Source organism: Catharus ustulatus, chromosome 1 (genome assembly GCF_009819885.2).
Source record: "Catharus ustulatus isolate bCatUst1 chromosome 1, bCatUst1.pri.v2, whole genome shotgun sequence".
Classification (NCBI taxonomy): Eukaryota; Metazoa; Chordata; class Aves; order Passeriformes; family Turdidae; genus Catharus; species Catharus ustulatus.
In genome coordinates, this window is record NC_046221.1 from 163,825,521 (window position 1) to 163,849,227 (window position 23,707).

At 54.8% G+C, this 23,707-nt stretch overlaps 1 protein-coding gene across 1 annotated transcript; it reads right to left on the reverse strand.

The window, feature by feature from the left end:
- Nucleotides 1-5,775: 5,775 nt before the first annotated feature.
- LOC117000399 (alanine aminotransferase 2-like) lies at nucleotides 5,776-21,729 on the reverse strand. The gene is made up of 11 exons (XM_033067988.1): nucleotides 21,381-21,729; nucleotides 16,811-16,900; nucleotides 16,612-16,720; nucleotides 16,401-16,531; nucleotides 14,733-14,976; nucleotides 12,454-12,533; nucleotides 12,229-12,365; nucleotides 10,805-10,979; nucleotides 9,164-9,319; nucleotides 7,135-7,247; nucleotides 5,776-6,023 (listed from the first exon to the last, which is right to left on the reverse strand). The coding sequence occupies exons 1-11, from the start codon at nucleotides 21,561-21,563 to the stop codon at nucleotides 5,933-5,935; spliced, it is 1,509 nt and encodes a 502-aa protein (XP_032923879.1). The 5' UTR covers nucleotides 21,564-21,729; the 3' UTR covers nucleotides 5,776-5,932.
- Nucleotides 21,730-23,707: the final 1,978 nt, after the last annotated feature.

Sequence of the window (23,707 nt, forward strand, 5' to 3'; positions counted from 1 at the left end):
ACGGAGGGGACAGGGACAGGACGGGAGGAACGGGGCGGGAATTTGGGGTCGGAAAAGGGAAAAAGGGGAATTGGGAATTGGGGTTGGGATTTGGGAAGCGGGAATGGGGACCCCAAACCCGATCCCGCTCTTTCCATCCCGCAGGTTCCCTTTAGGCTCGGTTTAAACACCTCCCGTGCCTCAGTTTCCCTGAGGAAATTCAATCCCAATCCCATTAATCCCAATAATCGAATTAATCCCATTAATCCAAATAATCCCAATCCCATTAATCCCAAATTCACTTTAATCCCATTAATCCCATTCCTATAATCCCATTAATCCCAATAATGGGATATTGGGATTTGGGGATTTTGGGATGTTGGGATTTTGGGATGTTGTATATTGGAGTTGGGTGCTGGATTTGGAATTGGTTGTTGGGATTTTGGGATTTGGGGATTTTGGGGTGTTGGATTTGGAGATATTGGGGTTTTGGGGTGTTGGGGCATTGGGGTTTTGGACTGCTGAGATTTTGGGATTTTGGGATGTTGGGTTGTTGGGATTTTTAGTGTTGATTCTTGGATTTTGGGATGTTAGTTGTTGGGATGTTGGGATTTGGGATGTTGGGATTTGGGGATGTTGAGTGCTGGAATTTTAGGGTGTTGGATTTTGGAATTGTGGGATGTTGGAATTTGGAGATTTTGGGATTTTGGGGTGTTGGGATTTAGGGATGTTGTGATGTTGTATATTGGAGTTGGGATGGGTTGTTGAGATTTTTCGATTTTGGAACATTTGGATTTTGGGGTGTTGAAATTGTTGGGGTTTTTGGTGTTGGGTCTTGGATTTTGTGATGTTAAATGTCAGGATGCTGGGATGTGGGAATTTTGGGATGTTGGGATTTAGGGATTTGGGGATGCTGTGTATCATAGTTGGGTGCTGGATTTGGGGTGGGGTTGTGGAGATTTCGGGTTATTGGGATTGTGGGATTTTGGGATGTTGAGTGCTGGAATTTTGGGGTGTTGGATTTGGGGATTTTGGTATATTGGGATTTTGGGAAGTTGTATATTGGAGTTGGGTTCTGGATTTGGAATGAGTTGTTGGGATTTTGGGGATTTTGGGGTGTTGAATTTTGGGACTTTGGGATATTGGATTTGGAGATATTGGGGTTTTGGGGTGTTGGGGTTTTGGGTGTTGAGTCTTGCATTTCAGGTTGTTAAATGTTGGGATGTTGGGATTTGGGATGTTGGGATTTGGGGATGTTGAGTGCTGGAATTTTGTGGTCTTGGATTTTGGAATTGTGGGATTTTGGAATTTGGAGATATTGGGATTTTGGGGTTTGAGTGTTGCAATTTTGGGATGTTGCGACGTTGTATAATGGAGTTGGGATAGGCTGTTGGGATTTTTTGGTTTTGGAACACTGGGATTTTGGGGTGTTGGGATTGTTGGGGTTTTTGGTGTTGGGTCTTGGATTTTGTGATGTTAAATGTCAGGATTTTGGGATGTCAGGATTTTGGGATGTTGGGATGTGGGATTTTGGGATTTAGGGATTTGGGGATGCTGTATATCAGCGTTGGGTGCTGGATTTGGGATGGGTTGTTGGGATTTGGGGATATTGGGATTCTGGGATTTGGGGATATTGAGTGCTGGAATTTTGGGGTGTTGGATTTTGGGATTTGGAGATATTGGGATTTGGGGATTTTGGAATTTAGGGATTTGGGGATGCTGTGTATCAGAGTTGGGTGCTGGATTTGGGATGGGTTGTTGGGATTTTGGGATTTTGGGATTCTGGGATTTTGAGATTTTGAGTGCTGGAATTTTGGGGTGTTGGGTTTTGGGATTTGGGGATTTTAGGATTTGGAGATATTGGGGTTTTGGGATATTGAGATTCTGGGATTTTAGGGTGTTGGGTTTTTGGGATTTAGGTATGCTGGGATTTTGGAATGTTGTGTTTTGGAGTTGGGTGCTGGATTTGGAATGGGTTGTTGGGATTTGGGATTCGGGGATTTTGGGGTGTTGAATTTTGGGATTTTGGAATTTGGAGATATTGGGGTTTTGGGGTGTTGGGATATTGGGGTTTTGGACTGCTGAGATTTTGGGATTTTGGAATGTTGGGTTGTTGGGATTTTTAGTGTTGATTCTTGGATTTCGGGATGTTAAATGTCGGGATGTTGGGATTTCAGGATGTTGGGATTTTGGGATGTTGAGTGCTGGAATTTTGGGGTGTTGGATTTTGGAATTGTGGGATGTTGGGATTTGGAGATATTGGGATTTTGGGGTGTTGGGATTTAGGGATGTTGTGATGTTGTATATTGGAGCTGGGATGGGTTGTTGGGATTTTTCGATTTTGGAACATTGGGATTTTGGGGTATTGGGATTGTTGGGGTTTTTGGTGTTGGGTCTTGGATTTTGTGATGTTAAATGTCAGGATTTTGGGATGTCAGGATTTCAGGATGTTGGGATGTGGGATTTTGGGATTTAGGGATTTGGGGATGCTGTGTATCAGCATTGGGTACTGGATTTGGGATGGGTTGTTAGGATATTTGGATTCTGGGATTTTGGGATGTTGAATGCTGGAATTTTGGGGTGTTGGATTTTGGGATTTGGGGATTTTGGGATTTGGAGATATTGGGATTTTGGGATGTTGGATTGTTGGGATTTGGGGATGTTGTACATTGAAGTTGGGTTCTGGATTTGGAATGGGTTGTTGGGATTTTGGGATTTGGGGATTTTGGGGTGTCAGATTTTGGGATTTTGGGATTTGGAGATATTGGGGTTTTGGGGTGTTGGGGTATTGAGATTTTGGACTGCTGAGATTTTGGGATTTTGGAATGTTGGGTTGTTGGGATTTCGGCTGTTGAGTCTTGCATTTTGGGATGTTAAATGTTGGGATGTTGGGATTTGGGATGTTGGGATTTGGGAATGTTGGGATGTTGTATATTGGAGTTGGGTTGGGTTGTTGGGATTTTTCAATTTTGGAACATTGGGATTTTGGGATTTTGGGGTGTTGGGATTGTTGGGATTTTTGGTGTTGGGTCTTGGATTTTGTGATGTTAAATGTCAGGATTTTGGGATACTGGGATTTTGGGATGTTGGGATGTGGGATGTTGGGATTTAGGGATTTGGGGATGCTGTGTGTCAGAGTTGGGTGTAAGGATTTGGGGTGGGATGTTGGGATTTTGGAGTATTGAGATTCTGGGATTTTGGGATGTTGAGTGCTGGAATTTTGGGGTGTTGGATTTTGGGATTTGGGGATTTTGGATTTGGATATATTGGGATTTTGGGGTGTTGGGTGTTGGGGTTTTGAACTGCTGAGATTTTGGGATTTTGGAATGTTGGGTTGTTGGGATTTTGGCTGTTGAGTCTTGCATTTTGGGATGCTAAATGTCGGGATGTTGGGATTTGGAGATATTGGGATTTTGGGATGTTGGGATTTTGGTATGTTGGGATGTTGTATGTTGGAGTTGGGATGGGTTGTTGGGATTTTTCAATTTTGGACCATGGGGATTTTGGGATTTTGGGATTGTTGGGATTTTTGGTGTTGGGTCTTGGATTTTGTGATGTTAAATGTCAGGATGTTGGGATATTGGGATTTTGGGATGTTGGGGTATTGGGATTCTGGGATTTGGGGATGCTGAGTGCTGGAATTTTGGGGTATTGGATTTTGGGATTTTAGGATGTTGGGATTTGGAGATATTGGGATTTTGGGGTGTTGGGATTTGGGGATTTTGGGATGTTGCGATGCTGTATATTGGAGCTGGGATGGGTTGTTGGGATTTTTCAATTTTGGAGCATTGGGATTTTGGGGCGTTGAGTGCTGGAATTTTGGGGTGTTGGATTTTTGGATTTTGGGATGTTGGGATTTGGAGATATTGGGTTTTTGGGGTGTTGGATGTTGGGGTATTGGGGTTTTGGATTGCTGAGATTTTGGGATTTTGGGATGTTGGGATGTTGGAATTTGGAGGTATTGGGATTTGGGATTTGGGGATTTGGGGATTTTGTGATGTTGTATATTGGAGTTGGGTTCTGGATTTGAAATGGGTTGTTGGGATTTTGGGATCTGGGGTTTTTGGGGTGTTGGATTGGGGGATTTTGGGATATTGGGATTTGTAGATATTTGGGTTTTGGGGTGTTGAGGTATTGGGGTGTTGGGGTTTTGACTGCTGAGATTTTGGGATGTTGGGTTGTTGAGTCTTGCATTTCGGGATGTTAAATGTTGGGATTTAGGGATTTCAGGATGTTGGGATTTGGGGATGTTGAGTGCTGGAATTTTGGGATGTTGGGTTTTGGAATTGTGGGTTGTTGGAATTTGGAGATATTGGGATTTTGGAGTGTTGGGTGTTGGGGGGTTGGGGTATTGGGATTTTGGACTGCTGAGATTTTGGGATTTGGGGATGCTGTATATCAGAGTTGAGAGCTGGATTTGGGATGGATTGTGGGGCTTTTGGGATTGTGGGATTTGAAGATTTGGGGATTTTGGGATGTTGAGTGGTGGAATTTTGGCGTGTTGGATGTTGGGATTTGGGGATTGTGGGATGTTGAAGATATTGGGATTTGGTTTTAGGATGTTGTATGTTGGAGTTGGGTGCTGGATTTGGAATGGGTTGTTGGGATTTGGGGATTTGGGGATTTGGGGGTGTTGGATTTTGGGATATTGGGATTTGGAGATATTGGGGTTTTGGTGTGTTGGGGTATTGGGATTTTGGATTGTTGAGATTTTGGGATTTTGGAATGTTGGGTTGTTGGGATTTTGGGTGTTGAGTTTGCATTTCAGGATGTTAAATGTTGGGATGTTGGGATATGGGATGTTGGGATTTTGGGATGTTTGATTTTGGATTTGTGGGATGTTGGAATCTGGAGATATTGGGATTTTGGGTTGTTGGGATTTTGGGATGTTGGGATTTTGGGATGTTGCGATGTTGTATGTTGGAGTTGGGATGGGTTGTTGGGATTTTTCAATTTTGGAACATTGGGATTTTGGGATTTTGGGGTGTTGGGATTGTTGGGATTTTTGGTGTTGGGTCTTGGATTTTGTGATGTTAAATGTCAGGATTTGGAGATATTGGGATTTTGGGACGTTGGGATGTGGGATGTTGGGATTTAGGGATTTGGGAATGCTGTGTATCAGAGTTGGGTGTAAGGATTTGGGGTGGGATGTTGGGATTTTGGGATATTGGGATTTTGGGATGTTGAGTGCTGGAATTTTGGGGTGTTGGATTTTGGGATTTTGGGATGTTGGGATTTGGAGATATTGGGATTTGGGAATTTTGGTATGTTGGGATTTTGGGATGTTGTATATTGGAGTTGGGTGCTGGATTTGGAATGGCTTGTTGGGATTTTGGGATATGGGCATTTTGGTGTGCTGGATTTTGGGATTTTGGACTGCTGAGATTTTGAGATGTTTGGATTTGGGATTTTTGGTGTTGATTCTTGGATTTTGGGGTGTTAAATGTTGGGATGTTGTGATGTGGGATTTTGGGATTGTGGGATTTTGGGATGTTGTATATTGGAGGTGGGTGCTGGATTTGGGATAGATTGTTAGGATTTTGGGATATTGGGATATTGGGATTTTGGGGATTTGGGGATTTTGGATTTTTGTTTGTGGGATGTTGGAATTTTGGGGTGCTGGGATGTCGGGATTTTGAGATTTTCCCGATGTTATGTATCGGAGTTGGGTGCTGGTTTTGGGATGTTGGGATCCCAAAATTCCTGAGGGTTGGAGGATCTGGAATTCCCAAAATCCCCCTCCAGATTCCCTCCAATCCCATAAAATTCCCAAAAAAACAAAAACCCGACCCCATCCACCGCTGGTCACTGTCCTTTATTTGGGGACACCTCCCTGAGGATGGGGGGACCTGCCCCAGAATTCCCAAAAAAAAAAAAGTCCTGGATACCCTGGAATGGGGAGGTGACACTGGGGGAGGGGGGGGTGGTGACATTAATTAGCGCCGCGCCCTCGTTAAGAGAATTCCTTGACGAACTTGGTGTAGAAGGTGCTGAGCTTTTCCAGAAGGATCTTCAGCTTCTCCGTGGGTGGCAGGATCGTCATCCTGGGGCGGGGAAAAATTCCCAAATATTCCCAAATATTCACGGGATTTAAAAAAAAATAACAAATTTGCCCCATTGGGAGGAGAAAGGGCCTTGCAGGAAATCCCAAATTTATGGCAAAGAAAGATCGTGGGGATTTGGGAATTTGGGAATTTGGGAATTGGGGATTTGGGGATTTGGGAATTTGGGAATTTGGGGATTTGGGGATCCCAGGAATTTGGGGATTAGGGAATTTGAGGATTTGGGGATTTGGGCATTTGGGGATTTGGGGATTTGGGGTTTTGGGGATCTGGGAATTTGGGTTTTGGAGATTTGGGGATTTGGGGACAGGAAATTTGGGATGGGATCTCCCAAGAACAGAGAATTTGAGGTGGGGGATCCCAAACCCAGGGAATTTGGGAATTTGCAAATTTGGGAATTTGGGAATTTGGGGGTTTGGGAATTGGGGGATTTTGGAATTTGGGGTTTCGGGATTTGGGGATTTGGGAGTTTGGGAATTTGGGGATCCCAGGAATTTGGGAATTTGGGGATTAGGGGATTTGGGGATTTGGGAATCTGGGGATTTGGGAATTTGGGAATCTGGGGATCCCAGGAATTTGGGGATTTGGGGATTTGGGAGTTTGGGAATTTGGGAATTTGGGGATTTGGGAATCTGAGGATTTGGGAATTTGGGGATTTGGAGATTTGGGAATTCGGGGATTTGGGAATTTGGGAGTTTGGGGATTTGGGAATTTGAGAATTTGGGAATTTGGGGATTTGGGAGTTTGGGAATTTGGGGGTTTGGGGTTGGAGATCCCAGGAATTTGGGGATTCGGGAGTTTGGGAATTTGGGGATTTGGGAATCTGGGAATTTGGGAGTCTGGGAATTCGGGTATTTCGGAATTTGGGTATTTGGGAATTTGAGAATTTGGGAATTTGGGGATCCCAGGAATTTGGGGATTGTGGGATTTGGGAGTTTGGGAATCTGGGAATCTGGGAATTTGGGGATTTGGGAATTTGGGACTTTGGGGATCCCAGGAATTTGGGGATTAGGGGATTTGGTAATTTGGGGATTTGGGAGTTTGGGAGTTTGGGAATCTGGGACTTTGTGGATGTGGGTTTTTGGGAGCCCACCGGAAGTGGAAGGTTCCCTCCTTCTGGCCGAAGCCGCTGCCCGGCACCACGCAGATCCCGGTCTCCTCCAGCAGCCGCATGCAGAAGAACATGTCCGGGGCCTGCTTCTTCTCCTGGGGTGGGAACAGGGTCGGGAAATGGGAACGGGATCCCAGGGGGGACAGGGATCGGCCCTCACAGCCCAGCCTGGCTCCAGTCCAAACCAGTCCGGCTCCAGTCCAAACCAGTCTGGGTTTCCAGTTTGGATCCGGCCCAAAACAGTTTGGATTCTGTGCATTCCCAGTTTGAATCCCCCCATTCCCAGTTTAGATCCCATCCAATCCCAGTTTGGATGCAGTCCAAACCAGTTTGGATCCAGTGCATTCCCAATTTGGATCCGGTCCAAACCAGTTTGGTCCCATCCATTCCAGTTTGAATCTCATCCATCCCAGTTTGGATCCCGCCATTCCCAGTTTGGATCCCAGTATTCCCAGTTTGAATCCCAGTGTTCCCAGTACCTTGGCCACCGCCAGGGCCCGCACTGGGAGGTCAATGCTCCCTGTTTGGATCCCATCCATCTCAGTTTGGATTCCCCTATTCCCAGTTCAGACCCCTGTGTTCCCAGTTTGACTCCCAGTGTTCCCAGTACCTTTGCAGCTGCCAGGACCCACACCAGGGGGTCGATGCTCCCAGTTCAGATCCCATCCATCCCAGTTTGGATCCCCCATTCCCAGTTTGGATCCCCCCATTCCCAGTTTGGCTCCCAGTGTTCCCAGTTCAGATCCCAGTGTTTCCAGTTCAGACCCCAGTGTTCCCAGTACCTTGGTGGCTGCCAGGGCCCACACCAGGATGTTGATGATTCCAGTTTGGATCCCATCCATCCCAGTTTGGATCCCCCCATTCCCAGTTCAGATCTCATCCATTCCCAGTTTGGATCCCCCCATTGCCAGTTTGGATCCCCCCATTCCCAGTTCAGATCCCAGTGTTTCCAGTTCAGACCCCGGTGTTCCCAGTTTGGATTCCCCCATTCCCAGTTTGGCTCCCAGTGTTCCCAGTTCAGACCCCAGTGTTCCCAGTTTGGCTCCCAGTGTTCCCAGTACCTTGACTGTGGCCAGGGTCCACACCGGGATGTTGATGATCCCAGTTTGGATCCCCTCATTCCCATTTTGGGTCCCCCCATTCCCAGTTTGGCTCCCAGTGCTCCCAGTTCATGTCCCAGTGTTCCCAGTTTGGCTCCCAGTGTTCCCAGTTTGGCTCCCAGTGTTCCCAGTAACTTGGCTGTGGCCAGGGCGTGTGCCAGGACATCGATGCTTCCAGTTCAGATCCCCCCATTCCCAGTTTGGATCCCCCCATTCCCAGTATGGTTCCCAGTGTTCCCTGTTTGGCTCCCAGTGTTCCCAGTTCATATCCCAGTGTTCCCAGTTTGGCTCCCAGTGTTCCCAGTACCTTGACTGTGGCCAGGGTCCACGCCGGGATATTGATGATCCCAGTTTGGATCCCCTCATTCCCATTTTGGGTCCCCCCATTCCCAGTTTGGCTCCCAGTGCTCCCAGTTCATATCCCAGTGTTCCCAGTTTGGCTCCCAGTGTTCCCAGTTCAGATCCCAGTGTTCCCAGTAACTTGGCTGTGGCCAGGGCGTGTGCCAGGACATCGATGCTTCCAGTTCAGATCCCCCCATTCCCAGTTTGGATCCCCCCATTCCCAGTATGGTTCCCAGTGTTCCCTGTTTGGCTCCCAGTGTTCCCAGTTCATATCCCAGTGTTTCCAGTTCAGACCCCAGTGTTCCCAGTTCAGATCCCAGTGTTCCCAGTACCTTGGCCGCGGCCAGGGCCCACACCAGGATGTTGATGATCCCAGTTCAGATCCCATCCATCCCAGTTCAGATCCCATCCATTCCCAGTTTGGCTCCAAGTGCTCCCAGTTCATATCCCAGTGCTCCCAGTTCAGACCCCAGTGTTCCCAGTTTGGCTCCCAGTGTTCCCAGTTCATATCCCAGTGCTCCCAGTTTGGCTCCCAGTGCTCCCAGTTTGGCTCCCAGTGCTCCCAGTACCTTGGCGGCCGCCAGGGCCTTTGGCGGGAGCTCGATGCGGGGGAAGGAGTACATGGCGCCCTGCACGGGGTTGCAGTGGATCCCGGGCGTCTGGTTGAAAATCTCCTGCGTCAGCCGCGCCTTCTCCGCCAGCGCGCCCAGCACGGCCTCCTTCTCCTGAGGGATGGGTGGGGATTGTGATCCAGGGCATCCCAGTTCATCCCAGTCCATCCCAGTCCATCCCAGTTCATCTCATCCCATCCCATTCCATTCCACCAGGGCACCCAGCACGGCCTCCTTCTCCTGAGGGATGGGTGGGGATTGTGATCCGGGGCATCCCAGCTCATCCCAGTCCATCCCAGTCCATCCCAGTTCATCCCAGTCCATCCCAGTCCATCCCAGTCCATCCCAGTCCATCCCAGTCCATCCCAGTCCATCCCAGTCCATCCCAGTTCATCCCAGCTCATCCCAGTCCATCCCAGTTCATCCCAGTTCATCTCGTCCCATCCCATTCCGCCAGGGCACCCAGCACGGCCTCCTTCTCCTGAGGGATGGGTGGGGATTGTGATCCGGGGCATCCCAGCTCATCCCAGCTCATCCCAGTCCATCCCAGTCCATCCCAGTCCATCCCAGTTCATCCCAGTCCATCCCAGTCCATCCCAGTTCATCCCAGTCCATCCCAGCTCATCCCAATCCATCCCAGTCCATCCCAGTCAATTCCAGTTCATCCCAGCTCATCCCAGTTCATCCCAGTTCATCTCATCCCATCCCATTCCATTCCACCAGGGCACCCAGCACAGCTTCCTTCTCCTGAGGGATGGGATGGGATGGAGATTGTGATGCAGGGCATCCCAGCTCATCCCAATCCATCCCAGTTCATCCCAGTTCATCCCAGTCCATCCCAGTTCATCCCAGTTCATCCCAGCTCATCCCATCCCCAATCCCATCCCACCAGCGCGCCCATCCCCAGTGGGATGGGGATTGTGTTCCAGGGCATCCCAGTTCATCCCAGTTCATCCCATTTTCCCATTATCCCATCATCCCATTATCCCGTTATCCCATTATCCCATTATCCCAATGATCCCATTGATCCCAATCATACAGCCTGGAATCTCTCATAGGACGGCTCTCCGGGCTTGGGCGGGTCCATGACCATGGATCCCATTATCCCATTGATCCCACCCCAATCCCATTGATCCCAATTCCCTTATTCCAATCCCAATCACATGGATCCTATCCCCATCCCATTGATCCCAATCCCATTGATCCCAAACCAAATCCCATTGATCCCAATGATTCTAATCCCGTTATCCCACTGATCCCAATGATCCCATTGATCCCAATCCTACAGCCTGGAATCTCTCATAGGACGGCTCTCCGGGCTTGGGCGGGTCCATGACCATTGATCCCAATGATCCCAATCCTATCGATCCCCATCCCAATGATCCCAATCCCATTGATCCCAATGATCCTGATCCCAATCCCAATCTCATTTATCCTCATCCCATTGATCCCAATCCTACAACCTGGAATCTATCATAGGAAAGCTCTCTGGGCTTGGGTGGGTCCATGGCCATGGATCCCGTTGTCTCATTGATCCAAATCCCATTGATCCCAAACTCAATGATCCCAATCCCATTATCCCATTGATCCCAATCCTACAGCCTGGAATCTCTCGTAGGACGGCTCTCCGGGCTTGGGCGGGTCCATGACGGTGTCCAGGATGAGCTGTCCGAGCACGGGCGGGCACAGGCGCACGGACACGAGCTTGGCCAGCTGGGCCTTCACCTCGGGGTTCATGTTCACCACCTCCACGTAGCCGCCCCGCAGGCCGCACCTGCCCAGCAACCCCAGCGTCGGCACCCGCGGGATCCAGGGTGGGACCCCGGGGAGGGATACAGGGATGGGATCCACGGGTGGGACCCCGGGGAGGGATACAGGGATGGGATCCCGGGATGGGATCCAGGGATGGGAACTCATGGATGGAGGTTTGGGATGGGATCCATGGATGGGATTTGTGGATGGAACTCATGGATGGGATCCATGGATGGGAAGGAACCCAGGGATGGAGGTTTGAGATAGGATCCACGGATGGGATCCTGGGGTGGGATCCAGGGATGGGATCCGTGGGTGGCAACCATGGATGGGATCCATGGATGGAACTCATGGATGGAGGTTTGGGATGGGACCCATGGATGGGATCCTAGGGTGGGATCCAGGGATGGGATCCGTGGGTGGGAACTCAAGGATGGGATCCATGGATGGGAACTCATGGGTAGATGTTTGGGATGGGATCCATGGATGGGAACTCATGGATAGATGTTTGGGATGGGATCCATGGATGGGAACTCATGGATAGATGTTTGGGATGGGAATCCATGGATGGGATTTGTGGATGGAACTCATGGATGGGATCCATGGATGAGAGTTTGGGATGGGAATCCATGGATGGGAATCTATGGATGGGATCCATGGATGGGGGTTTGGGATGGGATCCATGAATGGGGGTTTGGGATGGGATCCATGGATGAATTCATGGATGGGATCCATGGATGGGAGTTTGGGATGGGAATCCATGGATGGGAATCTATGGAGAAGGATCCATGGATGGATTCATGGATGGGAACCCACAGATGGGAGTTTGGGATGGGAATCCATGGATGGGAACCTATGGAGAACGACCAATGGGTGGGATACATGGATGGGAGATGTAGATGGGATCCATGGATGGATTCATGGATTGGGATTTGGGATGCGATCCAAGGATGGGGATTTGGGATGGGATCCATGGATGGGGCTCTGGGATGCGAATCCATGGATAGGACATGGCAATCATGGAATCTCAACATCCCAGTCCAGGAGATCCATGGGGTGGTGCCACCTCCATCCCCAACCCATGACATCCATGGCATCCATGACGCCAATCCATGACATCCATGACAATCCACCACCCCAATCCCACCCCAAGAACATCCATGGGCTGGTGACATCTCCATCCCACACCCTCCCCATCCCATCCCATCCCATCCCATCCCGAGACCCCACGGCACCCGGGCGGCCCCGATTCCGCAATTCCCAGGACTCACTCTCCCATGAATCCCTTGGAGATGGAGTGGAACGAGGCCAACTCCACCTCGGCCGAGTAGGGCGGCCCCATCTCCATCAGCACCTTCTTGAAGGAGTGGAAGGCCGAGCCCTCGGCGTAGATGTTGTCCTGGTACACCTGGGGAGGACATCCCAGGATGTCACCCGGAATTCCGGACTTTTCCCGGGAATGGGGACCCCCCCAGGTCACCTCTGACCCCACCCACCTCGTCGGCCATGAGGAAAAGCCGCTCCTCGTAGGCGAACTTGATGACGTCCTCGATGCACTCGCGGCTCTGCACCTGGCCTGGGGACACCGACGGGGGACGTGGGGACACCAACGGGCACCCAGCTGGGATCCCAGCCCAGTTTTGGGGTCCCAGTTCAGTCTTGGGGTCCAAATCCAGTCATGGGGTCCAGTCCTGAGTTTCCATTCCAGGGTTCATTTCCCAGTTGGTTTCCCAGAGTTCCCCGTTGAGTCTTGGGGTCCCAAACTCAGTCTATGGATCCCAGACCAGTTTTGGGGTCCCAGTCCAGTTTTGGGGTCCCAGCCCAGTTTTGGAGTCCCAGTCCAGCCCCAGGATCCCAATCCTGAGTTCCCAGTCCAGTCTTGGAGTCTCAGCCCAGCCCAGAGGTCCCAGTTCAATCTTGGGGTCCCCATCCCAGTCTATGGATCCCAGTCCAGTTTTGGGGTCCCAGTCCAGTCTTAGGGTCCCAATTCAGTCTTGGGGTCCCAGTCCTGAGTTTCCAGTCCAATGTTGGTTTCCCAATCCAGCCCAAAGTTCCCAGTTCAGTCATGGGGTCCCAGACCAGTCTTAGGGTCCCAACCCTCAAGTCCCAGTCCAGCCCAGGAGTCCAAGTCCAGTCTTGGGGTCCCAGAGTTCCCAGTCCAGTTTTAGGGTCTCAGTCCAGCCCAGAGCTCCCAGTCCAGTTTTGGGGTCCCAGAGTCCCCAGTCCAGTTTTGGAGTCCCAGTTCAGTCTTGGGGTCCCCATCCCAGTCTATGGGTTCCAGCGCAGTTTTGGGTTCCCAGTCCACCCTGTGATCTCACCCCATGGATCTCATCCCACAGATCCCATCCCAGAGATCCCACCCCACAGACCCCACCCCATGATCCCATCTCACCTCATGGATCCCATCCCACTCCACAGATCCCCCCGATAGATCTCATCCCATGGATCCCATCCTCATGGATCCCACCCCATAGATCCCATCCCATGGATCCCATCCCACCCCATGGATCTCATCCTATCCAATGGATCCCACCCCATAGATCCCATCCCATGGATCCCATCCTCATGGATCCCACGCCATAGATCCCATCCTCATGGATCCCATCCCACCTCATGGATCCCATCCCACTCCACAGATCCCCCCTGATAGATCTCATCCCATGGATCCCATCCTCCTGGATCCCATTCCACCCCATGGATCCCATCCCACCCCATGGATCCCATCCCATGGATCCCATCCCACCCCATGGATTCCATCCCATCCCATAGATCCCATCCTCATGGATCCCACCCCATCCTCATGGATCCCACCCCACCCCATAGATCCCATCCTCATGGATCCCATCCCCATAGATCCCATCCCATGACTCCCATCCCACAGATCCCCACAGACCCCATCCCATGGATCCCACCCCACCCCATGGATCTCATCCCACCCCATGGATCCTACCCCACCCCATGGATCCCATCCCACTCCATAGATCCCATCCCATGGATTCCATCCCATAGATCCCACCCCATGGATCCCATCCTCATGGATCCCATCCCATCCCATAGATCTCATCCTATCAAATTAATCCCATCCCATGGATCCCATCCCACCCCCTGGATCCCACCCCACCCCACGGATCCCCCCATGGATCCCATCCTCATGGACCCCATCCCACCTCATGGATCCCATCCCACCCCATGGATCCCCTGGCCATGGATCCCATAGATCCCATCCCACGGATCCCATCCCACGGATCCCATCCCACTCCATGGATCTCATCCCACTCCATGGATCCCATCCCATCCTCATGGCTGCCATCCTCATGGATCCCATCCCACGGATCCTATCCCACCCCCTGGATCCCACCCCACCCCATGGATCCCACCCCATGGAACCCATCCCATGGACCCCACCTCATGGATCCCATCTCATGGATCCCATCCCACTCCATGGATCCCATCCCACTCCATGGATCCCATCCCACCCCATGGATCTCATCCTATCCAATGGATCCCATCCCATGGATTCCATCCCACTCCATGGATCCCATCCCATGGATCCCATCCCATGGATCCCACCCCATAGATCCCATCCTCATGGATCCCATCCCATGGATCCCACCCCATAGATCCCATCCTCATGGATCCCATCCCATGGATCCCACCCCATAGATCCCATCCTCATGGATCCCATCCTCATGGCTCCCATCCCATGGATCCCACCCCATCCCATAGATCCCACCCCACGGATCCCACCCCAGGGACCGGTGCCCGTGCCCATTACCGGTGGGGTTGCCGGGGTTGATGATGCAGAGCACGCGGGGGCAGCAGCGCTGGCGGCCCTCGGCCAGCGCCCGCCGCAGCTCGGCCACGTCCAGCGCCCAGCAGCGCTCCTCGGCCAGGTAATAATTGACCTGCACGGCCTCCAGCTCGGCCAGCGCCGCCGAGTACAGCGGGTACTGCGGGATCGGGATCAGCACCCCCGTGCGCTGAGAGCCCTCCCCGGACACCAGCAGCTTCAGGATGTTCTGGGGACACGGAGGGCACGGTCAGGGGACAGCATGGGGGGACAGCGAGGGGGATAATCAGGGGACAGCATGTGGACATCATGGGGACAGTGTGCGGACAGTGCGGGGACAGTCAGAGGACAGTATGGGGACAGTCAGGGGATAATCAGGGGACAGTCAGGGGACAGCGAGGGGGATAATCAGGGGACAGAGTGGGGACAGTATGGTGAGAGTCAGGGGACAGTCAGGGGACAGTCAGGGGACAATCAGTGGACAGCGAGGCGACAGTGTGGGGACAGCGTGGGGACAGCGAGGGGACAGCGAGGGGACAGAGTGGGGACAGTCAGGGGACAGCGTGGGGACAGTCAGGGGACAGTGTGGGGATAATCAGGGGACAGTCAGGGGATAATTGGGGGGACAGTCAGGGGACAACATGGGGACAGTCAGGGGATAATCAGGAGACAGAGAGGGCACAGTCAGGGGACAGCGTGGGGACAGTCAGAGGATAACCAGGGGACAGTTCAAGGGACAATCAGGGGACAGAGTGGGAACAGTCAGGGGACAATATGGGGACAGCCAGGGGACAGTCAGGGGATAATCAGGGGACAGAGTGGGGACAGTCAGAGGACAATCGGGACAGTTCATGGGACAATCAGAGGACAGCGTGGGGACAGGGGACAATCGGGATAATCGGGGGACAATCAGGGGACAGCGAGGGGTGGGGATTGGGAGATGGTGGGGACATGGTGGGGACAGTGAGGGGACAGCGAGGGGACAGCAAGGGGACAGTGAGTGGCAGGGGATTGTGGGGACAATGAGGGGACAGGTTGTGTGGGCATCAGGACACCATGGGGACATCATGGGGACATCATGGGACAGTGAGGACAATGTGGGGACAGTGAGGACAACGAGGGGACAGTGAGGGGACAACACAGTGCCACCATCACCACGGCAACCCCCTGGCCTTGGTGACAACGTGGGAGTTGGCACTGTCCCCAAACCGAGAGCTGGCATTGTCCCCAAAGTAGAGCTGGCACTGTCCCTAAGGAGGGACTGGCATTGTCCCCAAAGCAGAGCTGGCATTGTCCCCAAGGAAGGAGTTGGCATTGTCCCCAAGGAGGGAGATGGCACTGTCCACAAAACGGAGCTGGCATTGTCCCCAAAGTAGAGTTGGCACTGTCCCCAAGGAGGGATTGGCATTGTCCCCAAGGAAGGACCTGGCACTGTCCCCAAGGAAGGACCTGGCACTGTCCCCAACGAGGCGTGGGGACACCAAGGCCGCGCCACCTCCCCCCCAGGAGCGGCGCCAGCAGCGTCACAAAGGTCCCTTTGTCCCCGGCCACCGTGGGAACGGCCGGGGGGTGGCACCGCGCCCGGGCTGGGGGTGGCGGCGGCCGATGCCACCCGTGTCACCGATGCCACCGGTGTCACCGATGTCGCCGTACCACGATGGCATCGCTGGCGCCCGTGGACAGGAAGATGTCATCGGCGGTGGCGGGGACGCCGTCGCGGCGCTCGATGTAACGCGCCACGTTCTCCCGAACCATCTGCACGCCCGGGCTGGCGCTGTACGCCCCTGCCAGGGTGGGGACAGCACCGGTGTCAGTGCCACCACCCCCCCAGGTGACAGCGAGGCTCGGGGGGGGTGACACCGACCCACGCTGTGGCCGCCACAAGCGCTCAGCAGGCGCTGCGCTCGCTCCTTGGCGTCGCTGGGGATGGACTCGTCCTTCATCAGCTCCGGGCACAGGCAGAGCGCTGTCACCTGCGGGGACACGAGGGGACAGCGAGGTGACAGCGCCGGGGAGGGTGGCGGGGGGGTGGGGACAGCCCCGCCGTGTCCCCAGGGCCGTACCTGGCGCAGGAAGGTGATGGGCTGCTGGCCCATGGCGTGCGCGTCACCGATGTTGGCCTTGATCACCTCGGTGAAGGGTTTGGGGAGGCCCTGAGGGGACACGGGGACAGCGTGGGGACAGGGACAGGGACACGGGGACAGCGTGGGGACAGGGACAGGGACACAGGGGACAGCGTGGGGACAGGGACAGCCACAGTGACAGGGACAGTGATGGGGACACAGGGGACAGCGTGGGGACAGGGACAGGGACAGGGATGGGGACAGAGGGGACAGTGTGGGGACAGGGACACGGACAGGGATGGGGACAGGGATGGGGACAGGGATGGGGATGGGGACAAGGGACATCGAAGGGACAGGGCAGAAACTGGGACAAGGGCAGGGACAGGGAGGGACAGGGACACGGACAAGGGACAGGGATGGGGACAAGGGACAAGGGATAAGGGATAAGGGACAGGGACAGGGACGGGGACAGGGAGGGGACAGGGATGGGGACAGGGGACAAGAATGGGGACAAGGGACAGGAAAAAGGACAAGGGGACAGGAATGGGGACAGGGATGGGGACGAGGGGACAGGGAGAGGACAAGGGCAGGGACAGGGACAAGGATAGGGGACAGGGACAAGGGACAGGGATGGGGACAGGGGACAAGAATGGGGACAAGGAACAGGAATAGGGACAAGGGGACAGGAATGGGGACAGGGATGGAGACAGGGAGAGGGACGGGGACAGGGACAATAAAGAGACAGGGACAGAGATGGGGACAGGGATAAGGGACAGGACAGGGACAGGGACTGGGATGGGGACAAGGGACAGCAATAGGAACAAGGGACAGGAATGGGGACAGGGACAGGGCAGAAATTGGGACAAGAGCAGGGATGGGGACAGGGACAAGGGACAGGGATGGAAACAGGAGGACAAGAATAGGGACAAGGAACAGGAATAGGGACAAGGGGACAGGAATGGGGACAAGGGACAGGGATGAGGACACGGACAAGGGACAGGGATGGGGACAAGGGACAAGGGACAAGGGATAAGGGACAGGGGACATTGAAGGGACAGGGACAGGGGACAGGGGACAAGAATGGAGACAAGGAACAGGAATAGGGACAAGGGGACAGGAATGGGGACAGGGATGGGGACGAGGGACAGGGAGAGGACAAGGGCAGGGACAGGGACAAGGATAGGGGACAGGGACAAGGGACAGGGATGGGGACAAGCGACATTGGAGGGATGGGGACAGGGACAGGGCAGAAATTGGGACAAGAGCAGGAATGGGGACAGGGACAATAAAGAGACAGGGACAGAGATGGGCACAGGGATAGGGGACAGGGACAGGGATAGGGGACAGGGACAGGGATAAGGGACAGGGACAAGGACAGGGGACAGGGACGGGGGACAGAGACGGGGAAAAGGGACTGGGATGGGGGCAGGGATAGGGATAGGGATAGGGAGGGGACAGGGATGGGGACAGGGACACGGACAAGGATAGGGGACAGGGAACAGGAACAGGGACAAGGGACAGGGATGGGGACAAGGGACAAGGGATAAGGGACAAGGACAGGCACAGGGACGGGGACAGGAATAGCGGACAGGGATGGGGACAAGGAACAGGAATAGGGACAAGGGGACAGGGATAGGGGACAGTGACAGGGACAGGGGACAATAAAGAGACAGGGAAAGAGATGGGGACAGGGATAAGGGACAGGGACAGGGACAGGGACAAGGGCAGAGACAGGGATGGGGACAGGGACAGGGATAAGGGACAGGGATGGAGACAAGGGACAAGAATGGGGACAAGGAACAGGAATAGGGACAAAGGACAGTGAAGGGACAGGGACACGGACAGGGACAGGGATAGGGGACAGGGGACAAGAATGGGACAAGGAACAGGGACAGGGACAAGAGGACAGGGATAGGGGACAGGGATGGGGACAGCGACAGGGATGGGGACAAAGGGAAAACAAGGACAGGGACAGGGGACAGGAATGGGGACAGGGACAGGGCAGAAATTGGGACAAGAGCAGGGATGGGGACAGGGACAGGGACAAGGGACAGGAATAGGGACAAGGGGACAGGATGGGGACAAGGGACAAGGACAGGCACAGGGATGGCAGGGGCAGGAATAGGGGACAGGGACAAGGGGACAGGAACGGGGACAGAAATGGGGACGGGGGACAGGGACAAGGGGACAGGGATAAGGGACAGGAATAAGGACAAGGGGATGGGGACAGGGACAGGGACAGCTCAGGGATCTTTGGGTGACTGTGGGGACCTTGGGGACATTGGGGACATTGGGGACATCGGTGACACGGCCCCCGCCAGCCAGGGCGGCCCCGCTGTCCCCTCCCCCCGCTCGGGCCGCGCTTTGGCCACCTCGGGCGGACTTTGGTCACCTGGGGTGGCACCGCCCCGCCGTGTCACCTGCGTCACCCGGCCTCACCCCTGTCACCTCCTGTCACCTCCTGTCACCGCTGTCCCCAAAAACAGGAGCGGGGACAGAGGGGACCCGGATTTTGGGACCATTTTTGGGGTGTCCTGAGGGGTAAAATCCCTTTTTTTTGGGAAAAAAATTTCATTTTTGGGGTAATAAAATCCCTTTTTTGGAAAAAAATTTCATTTTTGGGGTAATAAAATCCCTTTTTTGGAAAAAAATTTCATTTTTGGGGTAATAAAATTCCTTTTTTGGGAAATAAAATCCCTTTTTTGGGGTAATAAAATCCCTTTTGGGGGTAAAATCCTTTTTTGGGGGAGGTAAAATTTTTTTTTGGTAAAAAAAATCCTTTTTCGGGTAAAAAATTCCCTTTATGGGGTAAAAAATCCCTTTTTTGGGGGGTAAAAATCCATTTTTGGGGGGTAAAAAAATTTCCTTTTTGGGGTAAAATTCTTTTTTTTTAAGGGAGATAAAATCTATTTTTTGGGGAGCAAAATATATTTTTTCGGGGGAAAAATCTCTTTTTGGGATAAACCACTTTTTTGGGGAAAAAAAATAATTTTTGGGGGGGAAAAATCTATTTTTGGGGAATAATCTCCTTTTTTTGGGATTAAAAATCATTTTTTGGGGAATAAAATCCCATTTTTGAGGGAGCAAAAAAACATTTTTGGGGGTTTTTTCCCGGTTTTTGGGGGGGTTTATCCCGATTTTAGTGGGGTTATCCCGGTTTTGGGGGGGTTATCCCGGTTTTAATGGGGTTATCCCGGTTTTTGTGGGGTTATCCCGGTTTTAATGGGGTTATCCCGGTTTTAATGGGGTTATCCCGGTTTTTGTGGGGTTATCCCGGTTTTAGTGGGGTTATCCCGGTTTAAATGGGATTATCCCGGTTTAAATGGGATTATCCCGGTTTTAGTGGGGTTATCCCGGTTTTAGTGGGGTTATCCCGGTTTTAATGGGGTTATCCCGGTTTTAGTGGGGTTATCCCGGTTTTGAGGGGGTTTATCCTGGTTCCAGGTGGGTTATCCCGGTTCAGGACCGGGTTTTCCCGGTTCCCGTGGGCTATTCCCGGTTCGGGATCGCATTTCCCGGTTCAGGGTCGGATTATCCCAGACCGGGCCAGAATGTCCCGGTTCGGGGGAAGCTGTTCCTCGCCCGGGACAGAATGTCCCGGTTCGGGATCACAATCCCCCCATCCGGGACAGAATGTCCCGGCTCCCGCGGGCTGTTCCCGGTTCAGGGTCAGGTTATCCCGCTCCGGGACAACTTGTCCCGGTTCCCAGGTGCTATTGCCACTTCAGGGCCGAGTTTTCCTGGTCCGGGACAAGTTGTCCCGGTTCCCAGGTGCCATTCCCGGTTCGGGATCGCTTTTCCCGGTTCAGGACCGAGTTTTCCCGGTCCAGCACTGACTGTCCCGGTTCCGGGGGGCTTTTCCCGGTTCAGAACCGAGTTTTCCCGGTCCGATCCGTGCTGTCCCCGCTTCCCTGCCCTTTTCCCACTTCCACCCGGTTTCTCCCGGTCCAGGACAAGTTGTCCCGGTTCCCAGCTCCCATTCCCGGTCCGAAATCCCTTTTCCCGGTTCAGAACCGAGTTTTCCCAGCTCCCAGCTGCCACTCCCGGTTCGGGATTTCTTTTCCTGGTTCACGACCGAGTTTTCCCGGTCCGGGACAAGTTGTCCCGGTTCCCGAGGGCTGTTCCCGATTCGGGTTTTCCCGGTTCACGATCGAGTTTTCCCGGTCCAGGACAACTTGTCCCGGTTCCCAGCTCCTTTTCCCGATTCCCAGCTGCCATTCCCGATCCGAAATCCCTTTTCCCGGTCCAGGACAACTTGTCCCGGTTCCCAGCTGCCATTCCCGGTTCAGGACCGAATTTTCCCGGTCCAGCACTGACTGTCCCGGTTCCGGGAGGTCTGGCACTGACTGTCCCGGTTCCGGGAGGTCTGGCACTGAATGTCCCGGTTCCGGGGGGCTTTTCCCGGTCCAGGACAACTTGTCCCGGTTCCCAGCTGCCATTCCCGGTTCAGAACCGAGTTGTCCCGGTTCCCAGCTCCCATTCCCATCCAAAATCCCACCCCACCCCCCTCTCCGTTTCTCCCGTTCCCACCCGGGATACACACAATCATTTTTCCCCTTTCCCCCGTTACCTTCTTCAACTCCTGCTCGATCTCCAGCGCCCGGGTGACGATGGGGCCGCGCACCGCGTACTCCACGCGGCGGATCGCGGGGTTCATGGATTCGGGAGTCAACACCCGAGCCCTCCGAGCCCCCCCGGCCGCCGCCGCCGCCGCCGCCGCCGCCGCCATCGCCAGGAGCCTGCGGGGCCACATCCCCGGCGCGGGGGCACCGCGATTATCGCGACAGCGCCGACCCCGCCCCGCCGGGTTAAAGGAGGGTCGGTTCTGTCCCCACGTACCGCCCCGAGTCCCCGCTCGCACGTTCGGGTACCGGAGGGGAACGGGGGAGTAACGGGTGAGGGGGGAACGGTAACGGGCGGGGGGGAACGGGTAACGGGGGGGGAGGGCGCGTGGGGACAGCGGGGACAGCGGGGACAGCGGGGACAGAGGGGGCGGGGTGGCACCACGGGGGCAAAAGGCAGCGGGGATAGAGAGGGGGGTGACACCGAGACAGGGAAAGGGGTGACACTGGGGGTAAAACGCACCGAGGACAGCGAGGACAGAGACGGGGGTGGCACCGGGACGCGGGAAAGGGGTGGCACCGGGGGCAAAAGGCAGCGGGGATGGGACGGCAGGGACAGCGGGGACAGCGGGGACAGGGGTGGCACAGGGACACTGGGAAAGGGGTGGCACCGGGGACAGAGACGGGGGTGGCACCGGGGACAGGGAAAGGGGTGGTACCGGGGACAGGGGTGGCACCGGGGGCAAAAGGCAGAGGGGACAGCGGGGATAGAGAGGGGGGTGGCACTGGGGGCAAAAGGCACCGGGGATGGGATACTGGGGACAGCAGGGATAGGGGTGACACCGGGACACTGGGAAAGGGGTGGCACCGGGGACAGAGGTGGCACCGGGGACAGGGGTGGTACCGGGGGCAAAAGGCAGCGGGGACAGCGAGGACAGAGACGGGGGTGGCACCGGGACACGGGAAAGGGGTGGCACTGGGGGTAAAAGGCACCGAGGATGGGACGGCAGGGACAGCGGGGACAGCGGGGACAGGGGTGGCACCGGGACACTGGGAAAGGGGTGGCACCGGGGACAGGGACAGTGGTGGCACTGGGGGCAAAAAGCACCGAGGATGGGACGGCAGGGACAGGGGTGGCACAGGGACACTGGGAAAGGGGTGGCACCGGGGGCAGGGACAGGGGTGGCACTGGGGATGAGACAGCGGGGACAGCGGGGACAGAGGGGACAGGGGTGACACCGGGACACCGGGAAGGGTGGCACCGGGGACAGGGGTGGCACCGGGGGCAAAAGGCACCCGGGGCAGCGGGGATAGAGAGGGGAGTGGCACCGGGACACCGGGAAAGGGGTGGCACCGGGGACAGCGGGAAAGGGGGGGACACTGGGAAGGGGGTGGCACCGGGGACAGGGGTGGTACCGGGGGCAAAAGGCAGTGGGGACAGCGAGGACAGAGACGGGGGTGGCACCGGGACACCGGGAAAGGGGTGGCACCGGGGGCAGGGACAGGGGTGGCACCGGGGGCAAAAGGCACCGAGGATGGGACGGCAGGGACAGGAGTGGCACCGGGGACAGGGAAAGGGGTGGCACTTGGGGCAAAAAGCACCGGGGGCGAAAGGCACCGGGGATGAGACAGCGGGGACAGCGGGGACAGAGGGGACAGAGGGGACAGGGGTGACACCGGGACACCGGGAAAGGGGTGGCACCGGGGGCAAAAGGCACCGGGGACAGCGGGGACAGGGAAAGGAGTGGCACAGGCACACCGGGAAAGGGGTGGCACTAGGGACAGGGGGGACAGGGGTGGCACTGCGGGCAAAAAGCACAGGGGACAGCGGGAAAAGGGGGGACAAATGACACCGGGGGGACACAGGGAATGGGACAGCGGAGATAGGGACAGGAGTGGCACCGGGAAAGGAGGGGACAAACAACACCGGGAATGGGACACTGGGAAAGGGGGGGACAAACGACACCGGGAATGGGACACTGGGAAAGGGGGGGACAAACGACACCGGGAATGGGACACGGGGGACGGAACAGCGAGGACAGGGGTGACATCGGGACACGGGAAAGAGGTGGCACCGGGGATGGGACACCAGGAAAGGGGGGGACAAATCACACCGGGAATGGGACACCGGGAATGGGACACTGGGGACAGCGGGATCAGCGACAGGGGTGGCACCGGGACACCGGGAAAGGGGATGACACCGGGACAGGGGACACTGGGACAGGGGACACCGGGAAAGGGGGTGACACTGGCACTGGGACAAACCGGGACCACTGGGGACCGGTGACAACAGGCACTGGGGAAGGGGGTGACACCGGGACAGGGGACACCGGGA

Bases quoted from the DNA above. Each gene is read 5' to 3' on its own strand.
- LOC117000399 (XM_033067988.1), bottom strand. From the start codon at position 21,563: ATGTGGCCCCGCAGGCTCCTGGCGATGGCGGCGGCGGCGGCGGCGGCG. The intron at 14,977-16,400 runs GTACGGCGACAT...CCGTGTCCCCAG, and splicing joins GCGCCAGCGATGCCATCGTG to AACATCCTGAAGCTGCTGGT. The intron at 9,320-10,804 runs GTAGGATTGGGA...CCCATCCCTCAG, and splicing joins CCTACGAGAGATTCCAGGCT to GAGAAGGAGGCCGTGCTGGG.